This window comes from Lampetra planeri, chromosome 14, assembly GCF_965212315.1.
Source record: "Lampetra planeri chromosome 14, kcLamPlan1.2.h2, whole genome shotgun sequence".
Classification (NCBI taxonomy): domain Eukaryota; kingdom Metazoa; phylum Chordata; class Hyperoartia; order Petromyzontiformes; family Petromyzontidae; genus Lampetra; species Lampetra planeri.
Genome location: NC_136120.1, coordinates 13903180 through 13922864, shown reverse-complemented (window position 1 = coordinate 13922864; position 19685 = coordinate 13903180). Strand labels below are relative to the sequence as shown.

Genomic DNA, 19685 nt, shown 5'->3' with positions numbered 1-19685 from the left:
AATGGATACGGATGAACACCGATGAACACTAATGAACAATGATGAACACTAGTGGACACATATGAACACTGATGAACACTAGTGGACACTGATGAACACTAATTAACACTAATGAACACTGATGAACACTGATGGACACATATGAACACTGATGAACACTAGTGGACACTGATGAACACTAGTGGACACTAATGAACACTAGTGGACACAGATGGACACATATGAACACTGATTAACACTAGTGAACACGGATGAACATTCACCCCGACACTGTTCGCACATTCCCACGGGAGGGGCGACGAGAAAACTCCCGAACCCATTAATCGGTTAATCAGACGAGAGCTGGGGGGGGGTAACCCCCCTCGCACCCCCACAGCCCCTCCCCTCAGACCCCACCCTCCATGGCGGTTGAATATCATCACATCAGCATCGATGGAGCTTGCGCATTTGCTGCAGCTGTCACTTCATATCCCTGAGTGCACACGTGTGTGTGTGTGAGCACGTGTGTGTGTGTGAGCACGTGTGTGTGTGTGAGCACGTGTGTGTGTGTGAGAGCACGTGTGTGTGTGAGCACGTGTGTGTGTGTGAGCACGTGTGTGTGTGTGAGCACGTGTGTGTGTGTGAGCACGTGTGTGTGTGAGCACGTGTGTGTGTGTGAGCACGTGTGTGTGTGTTAATACGCGTGTGTGTGAGCACGTGTGTGTGTGTGTGTGAGCACGTGTGTGTGAGCACGTGTGTGTGTTAAATACGCGTGTGTGTGAGAGCGCGTGTGTGTCAGCACATGTGTGCGTGTGAATGCGCGTGTATGTGTGGGAGGATGAAAATGCGTGTGTGCGTGTGTGTGTGGGGGGTTTATGTGTATGTCTGTCGGGGGAGCAGCGAGGTATGTACACGTGTGCGAGCGAGCGGTGGCACAGCGGTTAGGACATCGAGCTGCGAACCCGCCCGTCAGAGTTCAACTCGGGGCCACGGCAAACATTCAGTGGCGAATATCTGAACCGGAATCGAAATCAGGTTGGCAGGTTCGTAGCGCGCACACACGCGCACACACAGCCCGACGTGGTCTTCAAAAGCCTCGAAACCCCACTCATTTGTAAAACCCTCAATCACTTGTCAAACAAACCAAACATTATTGTAATTTAATTTTATTATTTAAGAAATCCCTCCTCCTTAAGCTCAAGCAATTTCCTCCGTTTGTTGTTGGCGAGAAGAGAGCGCCGCTCGCTCCCGGCCTGCTGTGTCCACGCACCGGGGGGCACCGCTCCGAGCCCCGCGCCCTTCCAAGGCCGCCGCCGCCGCGGATGAACAAATGGATGGGAGGGAGCGAGGTGGCCCGGCTGCATTCATCACGGCCACGAGATTCCTTTTGTTCGCTGCCTTGGCACGACCCCGCAGGTACCCACACAGGTGTGCGCTCAAACCAGCACCCACCCCACTCCCCCACCCCCACCCGCCCCACCCCACCCCCTCACCTCCCCCACCCCTCCATTCACAACAACCACGACCCCCAAGAGGAGGGCGGGGGGGGAGAGGAAACACCTGGCAGGCTGGGGTCCATGGATGGGATGGGTGTCTCGGGTGGAGCGGTAGGGGTGGTGGCGGCCACCCACCCCCCTGGACTTCACCTTTTAAGATGGGGGGGCCTTTGATGGCGGGTTACGAGATGGAAGTGGCGGGGGGGGGTTACTGGGAGGGTTCCCGAGGTAGGGATCAGGGGATGGGGAGCCCCAGAATCCCGGACCCTGACACGGGGGCTCTGAAGCAGGCGCCCTGGATTGGGCCACTCGGGCACCCATTCACTGGGGGCCCTCTCACACGCATCGGGGCCCTTCTGCGAATCCTCTCGGTGGCAGCTGCCAACGATCCTCCCCCCTCCCCCCGCTGCCCTCCCCCACCACCACCCTCCGTGAGCGATGCGAGCATGCGGAGAGTCAGCTGACGCGCTGCTGCCACAGGGAGAGAGACGGGCGGCTACTTTTAGTTTGTTTTGTTGACTTGTTGTTGTTGACCTGTTTGTTTATTTAAGGTGGTGAGAAAAGTCGGACAGGGATGTCACTTATTTTCCTCCTCCTGCTCCTAGCGTTCCCCAATCATCGCCACCGCAATGCGACACTCATGGAAGAGGTGATGCCCGCAGGTCGCGGAGTTGCAGAAAGCCCAGGGAGGCGGAGAAGATTGGCTGTGCGGGGAAAGCAGCAAAGAGCACGGAGACAAGGGAGCAGAGGCAGAGGACCGAGGAAAGGAGAGAGAAGGAGCGGCATAGGAGGAGGGGCAGGCGAAATATTGGGGAGCAGAGCCATGACAGTAGGGATGGAGCAGCTAAGTTTGGTTAAGCGGCGGCGCAGCGGTGAGCACTCTGCACGATGAACTCCACTTCCCAAGTTCGATTCCCGGCCGCGGCTAACATCAGTGGCGAGCGACAAACATTTGAACGATAATAACGATAATACCGATAGTAACGATAATAACGATAATAACGATAATACCGATAGTAACGATAATAACGATAATAACGATAATAACGATAGTAACGATAATAACGATAGTAACGATAATAACGATAGTAACGATAATAACGATAATAACGATAATACCGATAATACCGATAATAACGATAATAACGATAATAACGATAATAACGATAATAACCCATCTTCATCATCCTGGTGGTTTAGAGTGAATGGATCACGCGGTGTCGACACAAATACAATTCTACCACACTCACTAATCAGTGTGGTGAGATATGGCCAAACCACCACCACGGAGTGAGGGATGGAGGCCTTCATCCAGCAGTGAATTGACCATGACCTATGATAACGATGATGACAGGTTGGAGATGATGACGGGGTGAGTTGTCTCGTCTTGAGAGCGATGTGACTCCATATCTCCCTTTGAATGAGTCCCACTCTCCCCTCTCCCTCTCTGTTGTGTCGCGGATGAAGGGGTCGAGGAGGCGGGAGAGAGAGAGCGAGGGGTCGACTCATTAAGGCGAATGTAAACACACGCACAAAGACAAAACGAAAAATATCCCCCGTACAGCCGTAACAGACTGTTTGGGCAAGTGCTGTTTGCGAGCAGCTATGGATGGCCAGCACCACGCTAGGCCGCCTTGATCTCCTGAGTGGCAAAAACGCTCAAACATCACACCAGCTACTCACTTCAGGCTGAGTCGACCTAGGGGAGGCCCAGGACCGATATGCATATTCGTTACTGGTGTTGGTCGTGAGCGGGAATTGAACCCAGTTGACCAGGTTGGTAGCGCGGCGCGCTAACCACTACACTAACGCCCTCCACGCCCACACTCAGAATCCCACACTCCCTCACGCACGCACTCACTCACTCGTCAACACGACCACAGTCACGCACGTCGCGACCGCGCCCAGCCGACCCTTGCCCCCACAGCATCTGAAACAACGCCCAAACGGACCCTGGCTGCTGTAGCTGCTGCTGCAGCTGCAGCTGGACTTCGCTTTAACATCCCCGCGGGGGGGGGGGGGCACTTAGGAGGGGGGCCTTGGGGAGGGGGTGTGCGCAGGCGAGTCAATCAAGTAAACGTCATTGTCAGTCGTGAGCAATCAACAATCCACTGCTGGAAGAAGACCGCCCCAAGCCAGTGAGACTGAATCCGGTCCACAGTTTGTCTCTCTCCGTCTCATCGCTGCTGCTGCTGCAACGCGGTCACATTCACTCAAAGTCTATGTTGATGGCGACCTCAACAAGCGAAACGCAATGCAGTTCTTCAGGAACTGCCCATGGTTGTTGAATAATGCACAAAGTCCGCGTGCTTTGCAGGCGCTGCTTTTGTTGTGGCTTGAAACGTTTCGCTGCGCGTGTTGGGCTCTTCTTCTTCGGTTCTTAATCACTTGCCGAAGACGCTGCCCGGACTAAAAGTGAACGATGTTGTTTACGTCGCAGGCAAAGTCGCCTGGGCTGTGAGCTCTTGTTCAGAGGCGACCTGGCCACGCAGCGAAGTGGCGTGCCGCCGTCGTCGTCATTACTCTTGGTCATCATTTGTAGTCGCAGCCAACTAACATGGACGCGTGTTGATTCTAAATGTGGAGGTGGGGGGGTATAACCAGAGGAGGGGATCCCGGAGGGCCAATCCACGCGACCACCACGGGGAGAGACGGAGAACACGCGGGACTCCAATTACACAACAGACATGGCCAGGGCCCAGGATCAAACCCAGGACATCTCGCCACCGCGGTGTCGGACAACACGCGTGCAACACGCGTGCAACACGCGTGCAACACGCGTGCAACACGCGTGCAACACGCGTGCAACACGCGTGCAACACGCGTGCAACACGCGTGCAACACGCGTGCAACACGCGTGCAACACGCGTGCAACACCACACGGACTCTCTCTCTCTCAGCGGAGAGCGCTGTGCTTACAACAAATCCCATTAACTCATTTACGTTCAAACTCACCCAGAGCACTGTTGGCCCACGTGATGCACTCACGAACGCGTCGGTAGAGAATTAAGTGTCCGCCGAATTAATATTTAAACGATGTGTCTGTGTGTGTGTATCAATTACTACACATTTAGACGACGCGTGGGATCTCCCACTTGCCCCCACCCCCAATCAAGCACGCACGCAACCCCCTCCCCGCCTCCTCCTCCTCCCCCTGCTCCCGCAGTACCAATTGCTGCCCAGCCCCTAATGGACAGAGACACTAATGGGAGGGAGAGTTCGGCGCCGATCCCGGAGCTGACGCACTCGGTAACTTGCCCTGACGGCACCAGGTGAAGGGATGGGGGGGGGGGTACGGAGGGGGGTAGAGAGGGGAGGGGGATAAGGGAGGGGAGGGGGGGTAGGGAGGGGAGGGGGGTAGGGAGGGGGGGTAGGGGGGGGGTAGGGGGGTAGGGAGGGGGGTAGGGAGGGGAGGGAGGGGGGTAGGGAGGGGAGGGGAGGGGGGGTAGGGAGGTGGGAGGAGAGGGAGGGGGAGGGAGGAGAGGGAGGGGGGAGGGGAGGGGGAGGGGGGAGGGGAGGGGGAGGGGGGAGGGGGGATGGGAGGGAGGAGGGGGGGAGGGGGGGGAAGGAGGAGGGGGGGGAAGGAGGAGGGAGGAGGGGGGGAAGGAGGAGGGGGGAGGGGGGGAAGGAGGGGGGATGGGAGGGGGGATGGGAGGGGGGATGGGAGGGGGGTAGGGAGGGGAGGAGAGGGGGGTAGGGAGGGGAGGGTGAGGTGATGGTGAGGGGGGTGGTGAGGGGCGCAGGGAGATTTGGGAAGAGCGACTCCGAGGAGGAGTCGTTGGGCAGCTCGATGCGGGAGGCTCCCACCGATCCGCAGCCGGCGTCACCCCCCCCCCGGCGTCGTCTCTGCCGAGTCACGTGGCTCGCGAACCACACTTGCCCCACCATTCTCTAAAAAGTGCATATGCATACATACACGACGACGCGCACACACACATACCAAAGACAAATACCCCCCGTATAGCATCAACATACTTTTGGGGCACGTACTGCGAGCGGCCACCTATGCAGGCCGGAACGGCAGACAAGGGGGTGTGTAGGTGGGCAGCCCCATGCCCGGCCGCTTTTGTCTACACACCGCACCAGGTACTCATTTGAGGCCGAGTCGACCTAGAGGAGGAGGCCAAGGACACAGGTTTAGATAATCGACACTGGTGTCGTTGACCGTAAAAGCGGAAATCGAACTCGGATCGCCGAGTTCGTAGCGCAACGCGATAACCGCTGCCCCAAACGACGCATCGCCATGCGCACAGGGAGCGTGTTCAGAATCCGTGCCGCTTGTGCAGCAATTTAGCAGAGCGAGCAGGAGCGAGGACGAGAGAGGACGGTGTGGGGGAGGGGCGGCGGTGGGGGCCGGGGAGGCAGGGGGCATTCACAGCCCGGGATCGATACCCCTGGAGAGAGGAAGGACGCGTTGCGCGCTTCTCCCCGGAGCCCCCCCCCCACCCATGAGTTATGGGCGAAACCTCAGAGAGAGTCGCCCCCCCCCCTGCCCACCGTACAACTCCACGCGCCCTTCGTGGTCACGGCGCTGCCGATGAGACCGAACGGAGGCGAACGCCGGGCGCAGCGGTTTGTCGTTCAGCTCCGGTGAAGGCGAAGCTCCCAGTTCCTTCCCGTCACCACACGAATATCCTCCAGGGCACCCCACGCGTGCCTCCCCGCATGCACAGACAGAGACACAAAGGCGGCCCTGGCCACACCCCCCCCCCCCGCTGGCCACCCAATAAGTTATCACTACGATGCCGCTTGTTTCGTCAGGAAAGCCTCGCCGAGTCTCGCGACCCTTTTTCAGGAGGGCCCTGCCGAGGGTGGGCAGTGATCGCTACGCACGGCCACAACTGAGTCATTTGCGGTGTAACTTTTTCAAAATGGGGAAAAATGTAAACAGGCGGCCGCTTACAGCACTTAACCCAACAGTCTGCACCGCGCTATACGGGGGACTTTTGTCTTTGTATGCGGCGGGTCGTGACGCAGTGGGCGCTACAGCAGCCCGGACCCGGGCCGCACGAGTTCAGCCCCCCCGCCACCACACGTGGGGGGGGGGGAGCGGTGGCGCAGTGGTTGGCGCGCTACTCTGCGCGGCTACGAACCCAGGGACCCGAGTACGATCCCCGCTCACGGCCACCACCATCGGCGAGGACTGTCTGATCCGGTTCTGGGCTTCCCCCTAGGTCTACTCGGCCTTAAATGAGTACCTGGTGCGATGTGTAAACATCGCCACCGGGGAGACAAAGGCGGCCGGGTGGGGTGATGGCCTCCCCATCCCCTCTTGTGCCGCGCCGGCCATCATAGGTGCTAGTCGCTAACAGCACTTGCCCCAACAGTCTGTTGAGACGACGAGGATGATCTTTGTCTTTGTCTGTGTTTGTCAATATGTCCACGTGGAACAGGTTTGGCAATCACGGCTCTTGTTCTCACAGCATGCGCCGCGGAGCGCATGGGCCCTTAACGGGGATAATTAGAAACTTAAAGGGTAATCTGACTCCACTTGATTGCTCCAATTACCGCTCTGTAAGTGAACGTGTCTGCACTCGCGTGTAATTACTATGGGGCTCTAGTCGCTCCGTCTCCCACTCTCCCAACACCTCCAGCCCCTTCTCGAGACTCCGAGACCCCGACAAGGACAGTTAGACCCCGAATACAACACTCAGACCCATAATGCAACACTCAGACCCCTACAAGAACACTAACCCCTACAAGAACACAGAGACCCCTACAAGGACAGTTAGACCCCGAATAAAACACTGAGACCCCTAATGCAACATTCAGACCCATAATGCAACACTGAGACACCTGCGCAGGCATTGACACCCAAACGCAAACTTGAGGCCCCGAATACGACATTGAGACTCTGACAAGGACAATTAGATCCAAAAACCCACAAGTTGAGACACGTGATATAACATTGGGATTATCCATTGAACGTTGAGAACCCTCATATAACACACGGGGAGCCTAATAGGGCAATGATACCTCCCACGAGTACAGTTCTTGGACGCTCACGCCACCAAATGGAACATTGAGACCTCCTTAACAGGACACTGCAGACTCCTATGACACCCACGCTCCTGGGAAAGACATGCGGACTCCAACTATGACACCGAGACACGAACTGCAACAACGAGTTCCCTGCTGGGGTCCCCGAGATCCCCAATGCTGTGTCCGCTGGGAGTCGGGATATATGGGCGGGGGGGGGGGGTCTACACAAGGCAAGGTGTGCGTACCTCTCGCCACAGATGTGACGATGCGAGGCAATCGATGTCTGCCCGCTCGGGTGAGCGATCTGTTTGGCGAGGGAGGAAGAGTTGTTTGTTGTTGCTGTTTAATTAAGAGGTTTGATTTGACACGGCTTAATTAGACACGCAACGACCAGGAACAACCCCGAGGCACGCTCATCGGAGGTGACACCATAGCCTCACACAGAGACCCATCGACTTACAGAGATACATTCACACAGAGACCCATAGAGTTAGAGCTACATTCACACAGAGACCCATCGACTTACAGAGATACATTCACACAAAGACCCATAGAGTTAGAGAATAGAGATACATTCACACAGAGACCCATAGAGTTAGAGATACATTCACACAGAGACCCATCGACTCGCACACAGATCCATAGAGTGACATATACCATAGTCACACAGAGACCTATAGTGTCACAGAGATCCATAGACGCACCGAGACCCATCGAGTTAGAGATGAGCACAGTCACACAGAGGAGCTGAAATGCCCACAACACAAATTATGACATTAACTACAATGCTTGATAATGTTGCTGTATTTGTTTTTATTTAAGAACGTGTGATTACGCCTCTATTCGTACACACAAATGCAACTGTGGCCCTAATCAATTCCGCTCATTATCGTGACGACGCTCACTGCTGGGCAAATGATCGCTGGGGATGAGGGGCGGGGCCAGGGCTCTCGGGAGGGGGGGGGGCACGGGAAAGGGGTGGGAGAGGCTGCAGGGGACGTGATGGTGATCGTGAATCGTCACCTACGGATCTTTATCAATCTACTGCTGGATGAAGGCCTTCCCATGCCGAGTCGATCATCTATACTTCACCACGCTACACTTCACCACGCTTGTCAGTACGGGTTGGGGGAGGGAGGGGGGGGGCACGCCACTGGTGTCAGCCGTGACCCTGAATCGACATCAAGTTTCCGGGTTCAGAGAGCAGTGCGCTAACCACTGCGCCACCGCTCCACAAGGGAAGTGAATCAAGCTGAAAACAATCGCGACGGCGGCAGCGACGGCACAGACGCTCCGGGCTGGGGGGGGGGGAAGCGGGGACGTTGGCTGGGGGGAGGGGAGGGAGGATGGAGGGGGGGGGGTAGCGGTGGTTCGGGGGTTGATGGACCCCCCCCCCACACACACAGCCGCTTCAGGGGGCTGTGTGTGTGGTGGGGGGGGGGGGCTGTGTGTGTGGTGGGGGGGGGGGGCTGTGGGGGTGGGGCTGTGTGGGGGGGGGGGCTGTGTGTACGTGCTGTGTGTACGTGCTGTGTGTACGTGCAGTGTACGTGCAGTGTACGTGCAGTGTGTACGTGCAGTGTGTACGTGCAGTGTGTACGTGCTGTGTGTACGTGCAGTGTACGTGCAGTGTGTACGTGCAGTGTGTACGTGCAGTGTGTGTACGTGCAGTGTGTGTACGTGCAGTGTGTAGTGCAGTGTGTGTACGTGCAGTGTGTGTACGTGCAGTGTGTGTACGTGCAGTGTGTGTACGTGCAGTGTGTACGTGCAGTGTGTACGTGCAGTGTGTACGTGCAGTGTGTGTCGGGCGTGGAGCTGGCCACCCACTCCAGCCTTGTGTCACGTGCTCGCTAACAGCACTGAACTACCCCAAACGTCTGTTAAGGCTCTAGGCCGGATCTTTTTGCCTTTGTGTGTATCTGAGTGTCACTGCGAGTTGTCGCCTGTGTCTGCGTGTCAATGTGTGTGTGTGTCTTTCTGGGAGTGTTTGTCTGTACGTATGTGTGTCTAGAGATGATCGCTAACAGCACTTACCCAAACAGTCTGTGTGGGCTATACACGGGGTATCTTTGTGTATATTGTGTGTGTCTGTATGTGTCTGTACGTGTATCTGTGTGTCTGTATGTACGTGCGTGTGTTTTTTCTGGAGGCATGTTTGTACGTGTGTCTGTCTTTATGTCTATATGTGTTTTCACGGGTATTTGTGTCTGTACGTGTGTGTATCTGAGTGTGTATCGCTGTGTCTACGTGTATATGTACGTGTCTTTGTATGTTTGTGTGTATTAGTCTGTGTATTTGTGTGTTACTTTGCATGTGTATGTCTGTCTGTCTATGTGTCTGTATGTGTGTGTCTGTATGTTTGTTTGTGTCTGTGTGTCCGTATGTATGTGTATCTGTATGTTTGTCTGTACGCGTGTCTGTACGTGTCTTTGTCTTTATGTCTATGTATCTTTACGTGTCGTTGTGTTTGCATGTGTGTGTGTCTTTGTGTGTGTGTCTGTCTGTATGTGTGTGTCCGGGCTCGCTCCATGTATGGTGGGGAGCGGTGGTGTAGCGGTTAGCGCTGCGCTACGAACCCGCCCACCCGGGTTCGATTCCCGCTCACGGCCAACACCAGTGACGATGATCTGAACCGGTTCTGGGCCTCCCCTAGGTCGACACAGCCTCAAATGAGTACCTGGTGCGGTGTGTAAACATCGTCACTGAGGAGACAAAGGCGGCCGGGTGTGGTGTTGGCTCCCCTTGTGTGCCGTGTCAGTCTTCATAGGTGCTTGCTAACGGCACTTGCCCCAACAATCTGTTAAGGCTGTGTGTATGTGTGTATGTGTGTCTGTATGTATGTGTGCGTCTTTGTCTCTATGTATGTGTTTGTCTTTGACTATGTATATGTGTCTGTGCGTGTCTTTGTCTCTATGTGCGTGTGTGCGTCTGTGGGCTCCAGAAGCGAGCGCTGCCGGGAGTCTCCCTCGCCGATGCTCGAATCCTCCTTTCTTGTTAAATTAAATATGCATCGAATTCGCGCCACGTAACGCCTACAAAGCCGTCCCCGCGTTAAGGTCCCCGCGGGGGTGTGATCCCCCCACCCCATCCACCCCCAGTTCCCCATTCCTCCCTCCATGGGGTCTCTCGCTCAGATCCCCGCACCATCTCTCTCTCCACTCGAGGGCAATCTTACCCACCACCCCCCACCACACCACCCCCCATAATGCCCCTCTCTTGATCACCCAACCCGCACCTTGCCCCCCCCGGGCCCCCAGCACATTACAGCCGGCACGTGACTGGCCCCACCGTCACGTGCCGGTGATTAACTCGCGCGCGGCTCATTGAGAGCGGACTCCCGCACGCTGCCTTCCCGCTTCCCGTCCCTCCACATCCAACGTACACGTGGCAGTTGTTGTTCTCTTTCCCCGTTACACGGTCCCGTCATCTGGAACGTGCATAATTCCAGCAGCATTGGTTGGTTCATCGTCATTGTCGCCCCGACACTGCGACGTGTATGGGATCGCGACGTGTATGGGATCGTGACGTGTACGGGATCGCGCCGATGCTGCCGCCACGATTCTCCAAGAATCTCCCGCCGACCCCGAAGGATGCTGGCGAAGAGAGTGGAACAACGCGGACGTCCGAAATAAGACCCACACGTCATCGCTCCTCCTGGCTTTGACATTCCTCCTCCTCCTCGAAAACACCGCTGCTGGAACCATCGACCGCATCAGACATGTCTGTACGTATGTTAAACTTCTTTCGCACCGTGCTCATCGGAGGTGCGTGGAAGGACAACAAACTAAACACAAACAGCAAGGACATCACACGAGGCCGATGCCCACATTTGCTTCGTGAGTGGGACATTCAAGAGGCGAGTCACCGCAGCCGGGCAACTGGGGCCACACATCACGGCCCGCACAGGGAACCCGCCGTGGCCCGTTTCTACGCAGGAGGAGGAGGAACAGCGACACGACACGAACTCTCTCACTCTCTCTGCCGAAGTCCTCTCGGTGTGGTCAGCAGGCCTCGACATGCCGGCTCGCCGGGCTTGGTGGCGCAGCGCGCCAACTACTGCGCCACCGCTCCCGCCGCACGCGGACACATCGAGCTCCTGAGCCAATTTGCCATCGTGCGCAAGAAGAGAATGCACGAGAACTCGCAGGTGGTCGCTAACAGCACTCGCCCCAACACTCTGTTAAAGGCTATACCGGGGGGGAGATCCTTTGTCTTTGTTTTACGTAATCGCTTTCAGGGTCGCGCGTCCCATCTCCTGTTCAATTAAATCAGCGCGGGGACCCGCAAATCGGCGTGACCCCCCCCACCACCACGTGCCCCCCCCCACTACCTATCCCGACAACGTGATCTTCCCCCCACCCCTCCCCCCACGCTGGGTGCCCCCCCCCCCCCCGGCTTCCACCTCCTCCCCCCGTGCCCCCTCTCCTCCCCTGCCTCCCAACTCGTCTGCGCCCATTATGCGCGCGTCTCGTCTCCCTGTCGGGGCTCACGCATCGCCGCAGTGTCACATACACGTGGGGCGTGGTTTACCAATCATCGGGCGCGTTTAGCGGGCAATTACCCTCTTGATGTGAACCTGCTGAACCTAGAAGGATTAAGCCACAGTTCTAAGGTGAATCAGGCGGGTGAGTGAGAGGGGTGAGTGAGAGGGGTGAGTGAGAGGGGTGAGTGAGAGGGGTGAGTGAGAGCCGTTAAGGGTGAGTGAGAGGGGTGAGTGGGAGAGGTGAGTGAGAGGGGTGAGTGAGAGGGGTGAGTGAGAGGGGTGGGTGAGTGAGAGGGGTGAGTGAGAGGGGTGAGAGGGGTGAGTGAGAGGGGTGAGTGGTGAGTGAGAGGGGTGAGTGAGAGTGGTGAGTGAGAGGGGTGAGTGGTGAGTGAGAGGGGTGAGTGATGGTTGGGTGAGAGGGGGGGGGGTGCTCTGTTCGGACGACACGCGATCGTTTTTAAAGGGACCACGGCAACACTTGGCCCAGCTGAGAGCTGCTCTCTGTGATTGGTTCTCGGACACGCAGTGAAGTTTTTAAAACCAAACACAACGCCGCCTCCCCTCCCCCACAGGCTCCCCCCACCCTCACTTCCCTCGTGGGCAGCTGAGAGGGGGAGACAACCTCTCTCCCTCCACTCCCTCCCCCCCACTCCAACCCACTCCCTCCCTCCCCCCCACTCCCTCCCTCCCCCCACTCCCTCCCTCCCCCCACTCCCTCCCTCCCCCCCACTCCCTCCCTCCTCCCACTCCCTCCCTCCCCCCCACTCCCTCCCTCCCCCCACTCCCACCCACTCCCTCCCACCCACCCACTCCCTCCCCCCACTCCCACCCTCTCTACTGGGCGTCTTGGTAGCTCGCGGCTACTGCGGCGCGAGCCTCTGCTGGGGGGGAGGGGGCGGGCGTGGGTCCGGAGCCCCCTACAACTCGCACAAACCGACCGTGGCTTCTGTCTTCTGTCGCACGGCTCATGTTGCTGTCGAGCAGCGTTCTTCACGGATTTTCAGAGAGGGGGAGGGAGGAATTTTGGCCGATAAGACACCAGATCAGTGTGAGGGCCGCCACACATGTTTTTTGTGTGTGGGGGGGGGATTGACAGCAGCACGATGATGATGGAGGGGGGTGGGGGGTGTCACGTGTTGTGGATTGTCGGGGCCGCACGCCAGGGGCCCTGGGGGCCTTGCGACGAAGAGCGGCGCAGCAGCAGAGTGGGAGACGCGACGTCGAGGAGGTGGTTGATCAGGCAGGCGGTCATGTGGGGAGTAGCGGGGTAGCCAATCGCTGCTGTGGTCACCTCGGGGTGGCCACACCGCTGATGTTTGACCCCGAGTGGGGAATCGAACTCGGGGAGGCCGGGTTCGTGGCGCACGCCTCCGCGGCTACGCGTGACGAACGCCTGCAATCCACCCTTGAACCACGGGAACTCAACCCCCTCAACTTTCACTGGCGACCATCAAGTGCACATTCTTCAATCCACTGCTCGATGAGGGCCTCCCCACGCAGCACGGGGGGGGGAGGTGCGGTTTTAGTTTATTCTTCACCACGTTGCTCAGTGCGGGTTAAAGGCAGAGAGCGTAAGTGCGGGAGCATGGAAGTACAGCACAACTATGGATTCTGCAACGTCGCACCGCAGCGGCTCATAGCACCTGTCCCGTGCAGGGTGGTGGTCGCCTCTCCAAGCACGAGCCAGGCTCAACTATTTGGAGATCTCACGAGATGGGGTGGGGTGCATTCTTGGTGATTCGGTCATCGGCAGCAGTGATGACGAGTTACATCGTTGTCGTGGTGGTCGTGGTCGTTGTAATGGTGGTCTACACCAGTGCACGTGGCACCTCGTCATAAAGACACGTGCCATCATCAACCGCACCGCACTACACAACACGAGAGCACGTGTTATAGCACGCACTGCTATTGATTAATCCGTGAAGAGATGCTGAACGCGTCCGGCATATGGCCGGTAACTCGAGAACGAAGAGCAAGCAGCATGAGGATGAGCAATTCACGAAAATGAATTCGTAAAAAATAATAATCCCCCCCACTTACAAAATGAAATCGTGTTGTTGGTGTTGTTTAAGCGAGGCAAAGGCAGTGGAGCTGACAGCGACAGAGGGGGGAAGATGGCAGCGGCGATTGCCACGCGAGACGCCTCTTAACTCGCAAAGCGAGAAAATTCGAAGATGAGTCTCGATTTGAAAGGAATGAGAGCGAAGTTCCTTCTGCGTGGCAGCTCGCTCTTACTCAGAAGCCCGCGCAGGGTCTCCTGGGGAATCACCACAATCTCTCTCTCCGCTCTGGATCGTGTGATGTCTTCAGAATGAAAACTTTGGTTTGATATTGAAAGGAATCGCTTCGAAGATTCACGGAATTCTCACGGCGCCATCCGTCAACGTCCACGTGTGATGTGCAGCCGCGAGTCAACGCCATCACTCGCGTGCCGTGATCTCCGCGCTGACGAAGGTTCGCCGACGGGGGCCCTCTCTCGCCCACCACACTGCTGAGTGAACATTGTTGATGGGGGGGGGGGTGAGAGTAAGGGCGCCGCTGCGGCGAGATGTTAACTACCTCGCCTAGTCAGCAGGGAGTCGTGGGTTCGATCCCGACCCTGACGGCGCCTGTATATCTGAAGTTTTCGTGTCTCTCCCCGTGGTCGTGTGAATTTTTTCTCCGAGTCCTCCGGTTTGCCCCTCCACAATTAGAAGCATGCGTTCAGAGCATTTGGCTGCTACGAATTTCGACACGATATAAGCCACTTCGTTGAGCTATCATGCATTCGTGATTGCCAGGTCGCTTCCGAAACCGAGCTATATTGCTCGGTGGGCCTTACCTGGTACAATAAAATAAAGTTCAGTTTTCGTTCACGCACATCGATCGTCACTGATGCGAGCCGTGACCGACGATTCGAGCTCGGGTGACCTGCTGCGCCATTGCGCTGCCAACTCCGCGTCACCAACTGCGCCGTGCGGGACGGGAGCGCAAAGCCGGCGCTCCCCCCACCCCGTGGACGACCCCAAGGCTCCTGGCGACCCCGTGAGCAGTGCGGGTGCCGTGACACCACGAGCCTCGCAGAGCCGCCGCCGCCGCCGTCTCCTCCACCAATGAGTGCCGTGGCAGTGGCACTCAGCCCTTGTTTCCAACCCTGAGCCGGTGGTGGAAATTTCACATTCACGTGGCGGGGGCGAGTCCATCCACAGGACAACCGCTGTTTGACTTGCCCACAAAATGGATAACCATGTTGATCGACCTCGGAGGGCCAATGAGTTAAGTTAACCCCCTAAGCAGAATGTGAACTCGTAACTTTCGCTCTAAACGACCTCGCCGGAAGTCCGGTCAAGTCGGGTCCTAATCTAAGCCGTGGGGCGGTGGCGCAGTGGTTATCTGCACACGGGCGATAATACCAACCCGGTCACCTGAGTTCGATTCCCGGCCACCCCTCTCCCCCTCTCAGCGGGGTGCTCACCTTGGTTAACGGGTTCGCACCGGATTTAAATAAACACGACACTCGGCAGGGCCACACGTGACCATTTCCGTGTCGCAGGTTGACTGGTGCGGCGGTGGTGCACGTGGTGCGATCCCCTGCCAACAATCACCGGGTCCGATGGCAAGCTTGGGTGGACGGCCACCATCGTGCACAACAGGTGCTATAGGCTGCGGCGGGGCGACACTGTGGGGAGTGTTGGAAGCGGACTATGCTCCGACGTCTATGCGCCCCCACCGTCGGCAACCCGCACTCACCGGTGCGGTGGGCGAGCTGTGTTCACGTAGCCCCCCCACAAGCCGCACGGTGCGTGGGGCGGGGGGGCTTATCCAGCGGTGGATCGCGGAAGCTCTGCGCCGGTGCGACACGCCGCAGTCTCTGCAGGCCGCGTGAGTGCCGCGCTGCTCCTCCACGGGTCGCGAGAGCCCCAACGTTTACCCGCAGGACAAAGCCGCCCCGTTTAGCCTCAACGGACTGTTGGGGCAAGTGCAGTCGCGGCGAGCAACTCTGAAGACCGTGCCGGCACGCCAGCGCTAACGTTTACACGACCCGCATCAGGTAATCATTTTGAGGCCGAGTCGACCTAGGGGAGGCCCGGGTCTGGTACACGCGATCGCCACGAGTGTTGCCCGTGGCGCTCACCACAGGAACGCGCACGCCCCAGACGCGACACAAAACAGAGACGCGCACATCCCCCGCGTGTCGCCTCCGCGGGCTGTTTGGGCAAGTGCTGTTAGTGAGCAGCAATGAAGTTGGGTGCGGATGTTTACACACCGAACCAGATGTTCATTTAAGGCCGACTCGACCTCGGGGAGGCTGCTCAGGACCGGCGTTCAAATGATCCTCGCCGATTCTGGCAGTGAGCGGGAATCGCACCCGGGTCGCGAAACCACTGCGCCACCGCTCCACCCAGAGCACACATCCACACACAGACGAGGGCCACGGCTCACAGACATTCACCGGAGCTGGCTCGCCCACCCATCACACTCACCACAGCGATAATAATAATAATAATCATTAGGAGGAATCCAACCGGAGGGCAACACGCAGAAACCCGGAGACAAATCCACGCGACCACCCTATCAGAGCCCCCCCCCCCCACATCGCCCGCTTGATCCCATATGGGACCTCAACCCTACCGAACCCATACTTCACCAAAGCAGTACCTGTTGCACTCGAATGCGAACAACCCTCGTTCGTAGAAACTAAACCGACATCAAATTGTTTAGCAGCTAAAGCCCCCACCGCGCTGTTGCCTATTTTTCCGAGGTGGCCTGGCCACGCGTGATGAAAGCTCATCGTCGAAGTGGCTGAAAGCAGCAGCATCATGACACGTGGGGTTAATTTATAGGCGCAGCCAGATAATAAACGCGTGTTGATTCTAAATGTAGACGGGGGGGGGGGGGGGCAGAGAACAATCCACGCAACCACCCCGAGGAGAGAGAGAGAGAGAACTCGCGAACTCCAAATGCAGCCGGCACCGCTAAGGTCCGGGGCTCGAACCAACGGGCCCGTGCGTAGCAGGCGACCGCCAGTGCCGCAGTGGAAGATACCGTCTCTCGTGTTTACAGTCTTCGTGTAAACGGTGAGATCGTGATCCGAAGCAGCTGTTTGAGATGTTGGCGCTTAAACGAAGCTCGCGGTGGTTGCGGCTGGACAGGAACACGCGGCTCGACTCTCCGAGAGGGGGGGGGTGAGTTTTACTTCGTTTCTCGAGTTGCTCGTTGCATTATAATCTGTGGGGTGTTTAATCGATTGCATTCTCCACCACAAAGCCAACGCGTCTGGAACACGGAACAGCGCCTTACAACAGCAATGTACAATGTGATGGCGTTTCGGGGTGTGAGCTTCTTCTTCAGAGCTGCACGAGAGAGCGGACAGATGAAGTTGGCGGTTGGAGACCAACGCTGTGCGTCACTTTCTGATGGAAGAGTTTCAAAGCGCTGCGGAAGTCATGATGCTGCTGCTGATGCTGATGTTTAAAACACGAAACACGTCTCGCGACAACAGCTGATGCGGTGGGCTGTGTAGATCACCCCGCTCCCCTCGCTCACCCTCCACAGCTCGCTCACCCCACTCACCTCACCCCACTCACCTCACCCCACTCACCTCACCCCACTCACCTCACCCCACTCAGCTCACCCCACCCAGCTCACCCCACTCACCTCACCCCCTCACCTCACCCCACTCACCTCACCCCACTCACCTCACCCCACTCACCTCACCCCACTCACCTCCCCCCACTCACCTCACCCCACTCACCTCACCCCACTCACCTCACCCCACTCACCTCACCCCACCCACCTCACCCCACTAACCTCACTCACCTCACCCCACTCACCTCACCCTACTCACCTCACTCACCTCACTAACCTCACCCTGCTCACCTCACTCCCCTGCATTCCTCACTCGCTCCACTCACCCCACTCACCTAGCTCACCCCACTCACCTAGCTCATACCTCACTCACCCCGCACACTTTACTTGACACTGGCGAGTGTAGAGAGGAAGTCACACACACTACAGTCACCAGACAAAGACAAATATCCCCGTATAGCCTTAACAGACTGTTGGGGCAAGTGCTGTTAGCGAACACCTATGAAGGACGGAACGGTACACGAAAGAGCAGATGGCCAGCAACACGCCCGGGCCACTTTTGTCTCCCTCCTGGCGATGTCTACAACACCGCACAAGGTACTCATTTGAGTCGCACGCACGCCACGCGGTAAAGGAGTCCCGTCCCCCCCTCTCCCCGAGTCCTCCAAAATACCCCCCCCTCCCCCCCACCGCACGAGGTCGCCCCGAGTCTCTGCGAGCCCCCTTCGCCTCCCCGACATGTCCGAGTTGTTGACGAACCTGCGAAGTGAGGTCTGGCCGAGGACGCCGAGGAGACGCAACTCCCGCAGAGCAGCAGCACGAGCAGAAGGCGCCGGTGGTGACGGCGATGATGATGTCGCTGATGATGATGTTGTTGATGTTGTTGTTGATCGGGTTCCATCGTCACCCGAGTCTTTACTCCTCCTCGTGACGACTTCCACTCCTCAACCACAGACGGTCCAGAGTTCCAGGATTCTCTGCTCCCCTCGACCACCTCGTGTCCACCACCTCGTGTCCACCACCTCGTGTCCACCACCTCGTGTCCACCACCTCGTCCTTCCCGGCGTGTCCCGCTCCGAGTTCCCTCTCTCCCCGAGTCTCTGCGACCTCGGCTCGCGGCGAGCGCGTCCGCGCTTCACTCGCTGCGACTCCTCCCCCCCCCCCCCGTGCTGCTCCCAAAGTTGCCTCTCCACTCCGCGGCCTCTCTCGCGGGCGCGACCAGAACGGCTGTTCCGAGAGGCTGAAGTCGTCCCGAGTCGTCCCGAGTCGTCCCGAGTCGCCCCGAGTCGCCCCGAGGTTTCTTCAACTGCGGCGCCACCGACCCCGGTGGTTTGTTGTTCGCGGGCCCCGCGCGATGCCGCGCGCTCTCTCCTCTCTCTCTCTCGCCTCACGCTGCGCCTCTCCCCCTCGCAGCCTGATCGCTCCTCCCTCCGTCTCCCTCTGCTCTCCCCTCCCCCGTCTCCCTTCCCCCTCCTCCCTACCTCCATACCTCACCCTCGCCCCTCCTCCCACCCTTCTTCCCGCACCTGCATAGCTCACCCCTCCCCCGTCTCCCTTCCCCCTCCCTACCTCCATGCCTCACCCTGCCTCCCTCTACCTCCATAGCTCACCCCGCCTCTCCCCCCCTCACCTTTGCCCCTCCTCCCACTCTCCTTCCCTACCGCCTCCTAACCTCACCGCCCTCTCCCACCGCTCTCGACCGCTGTGCGCTCGCTGCGGGCGAAGTCACGTGGCTCAGCCTCTCGACTTTCGAGGTGATCAGTTTGATCCGGGTACAGGGAGAGGGAGGTCCCGGTGCCGTTCCCGACTCCGGTACGAAACCCACAGTGGCACGGACATCGATTAACATCTCGCTGGCCAGAGATGCGCCCACATACAGGGCCACTAGAAGACACGAGACGCCTCAAGACATCCAGAACATCCTCGCTGAGTCTCAATACTCATTTCAAGACGCTCGGCTTTTTACGATTCGCGCGTTCGAGAGGGAGACGCTCACACCTCAAACTGCGCGCCGCTAAGTTCGCGGGCAATTACCGATGGGCGTCTTGTTCACCTCATCCTATCGTGATCCGACAACCCCCGATTCCCAAGTCGCTGTGGTTCAAGCGTGCGGTCGTCACTGCAATTCAAATGGTTTAAATGATTGATGATTGACAGCTGTCAACCACTGCCTCCCTCCA

The 19685-nt window shown here is 58.0% G+C and overlaps 1 protein-coding gene across 2 annotated transcripts in view; it reads right to left on the bottom strand.

Moving 5' to 3' along the window:
- LOC144722415 (receptor-type tyrosine-protein phosphatase kappa-like) overlaps positions 1-18932 on the bottom strand; it is a 146555-nt gene extending 127623 nt beyond the window's left edge. For both annotated transcript variants that reach the window (XM_078600660.1, XM_078600661.1), the window contains exon 1: positions 18265-18932. In XM_078600660.1, coding sequence (XP_078456786.1) covers positions 18265-18406 — 142 coding nt within the window. In that variant the 5' untranslated portion in view covers positions 18407-18932. The remainder of the gene's footprint in view (positions 1-18264) is intronic.
- Positions 18933-19685: the final 753 nt, after the last annotated feature.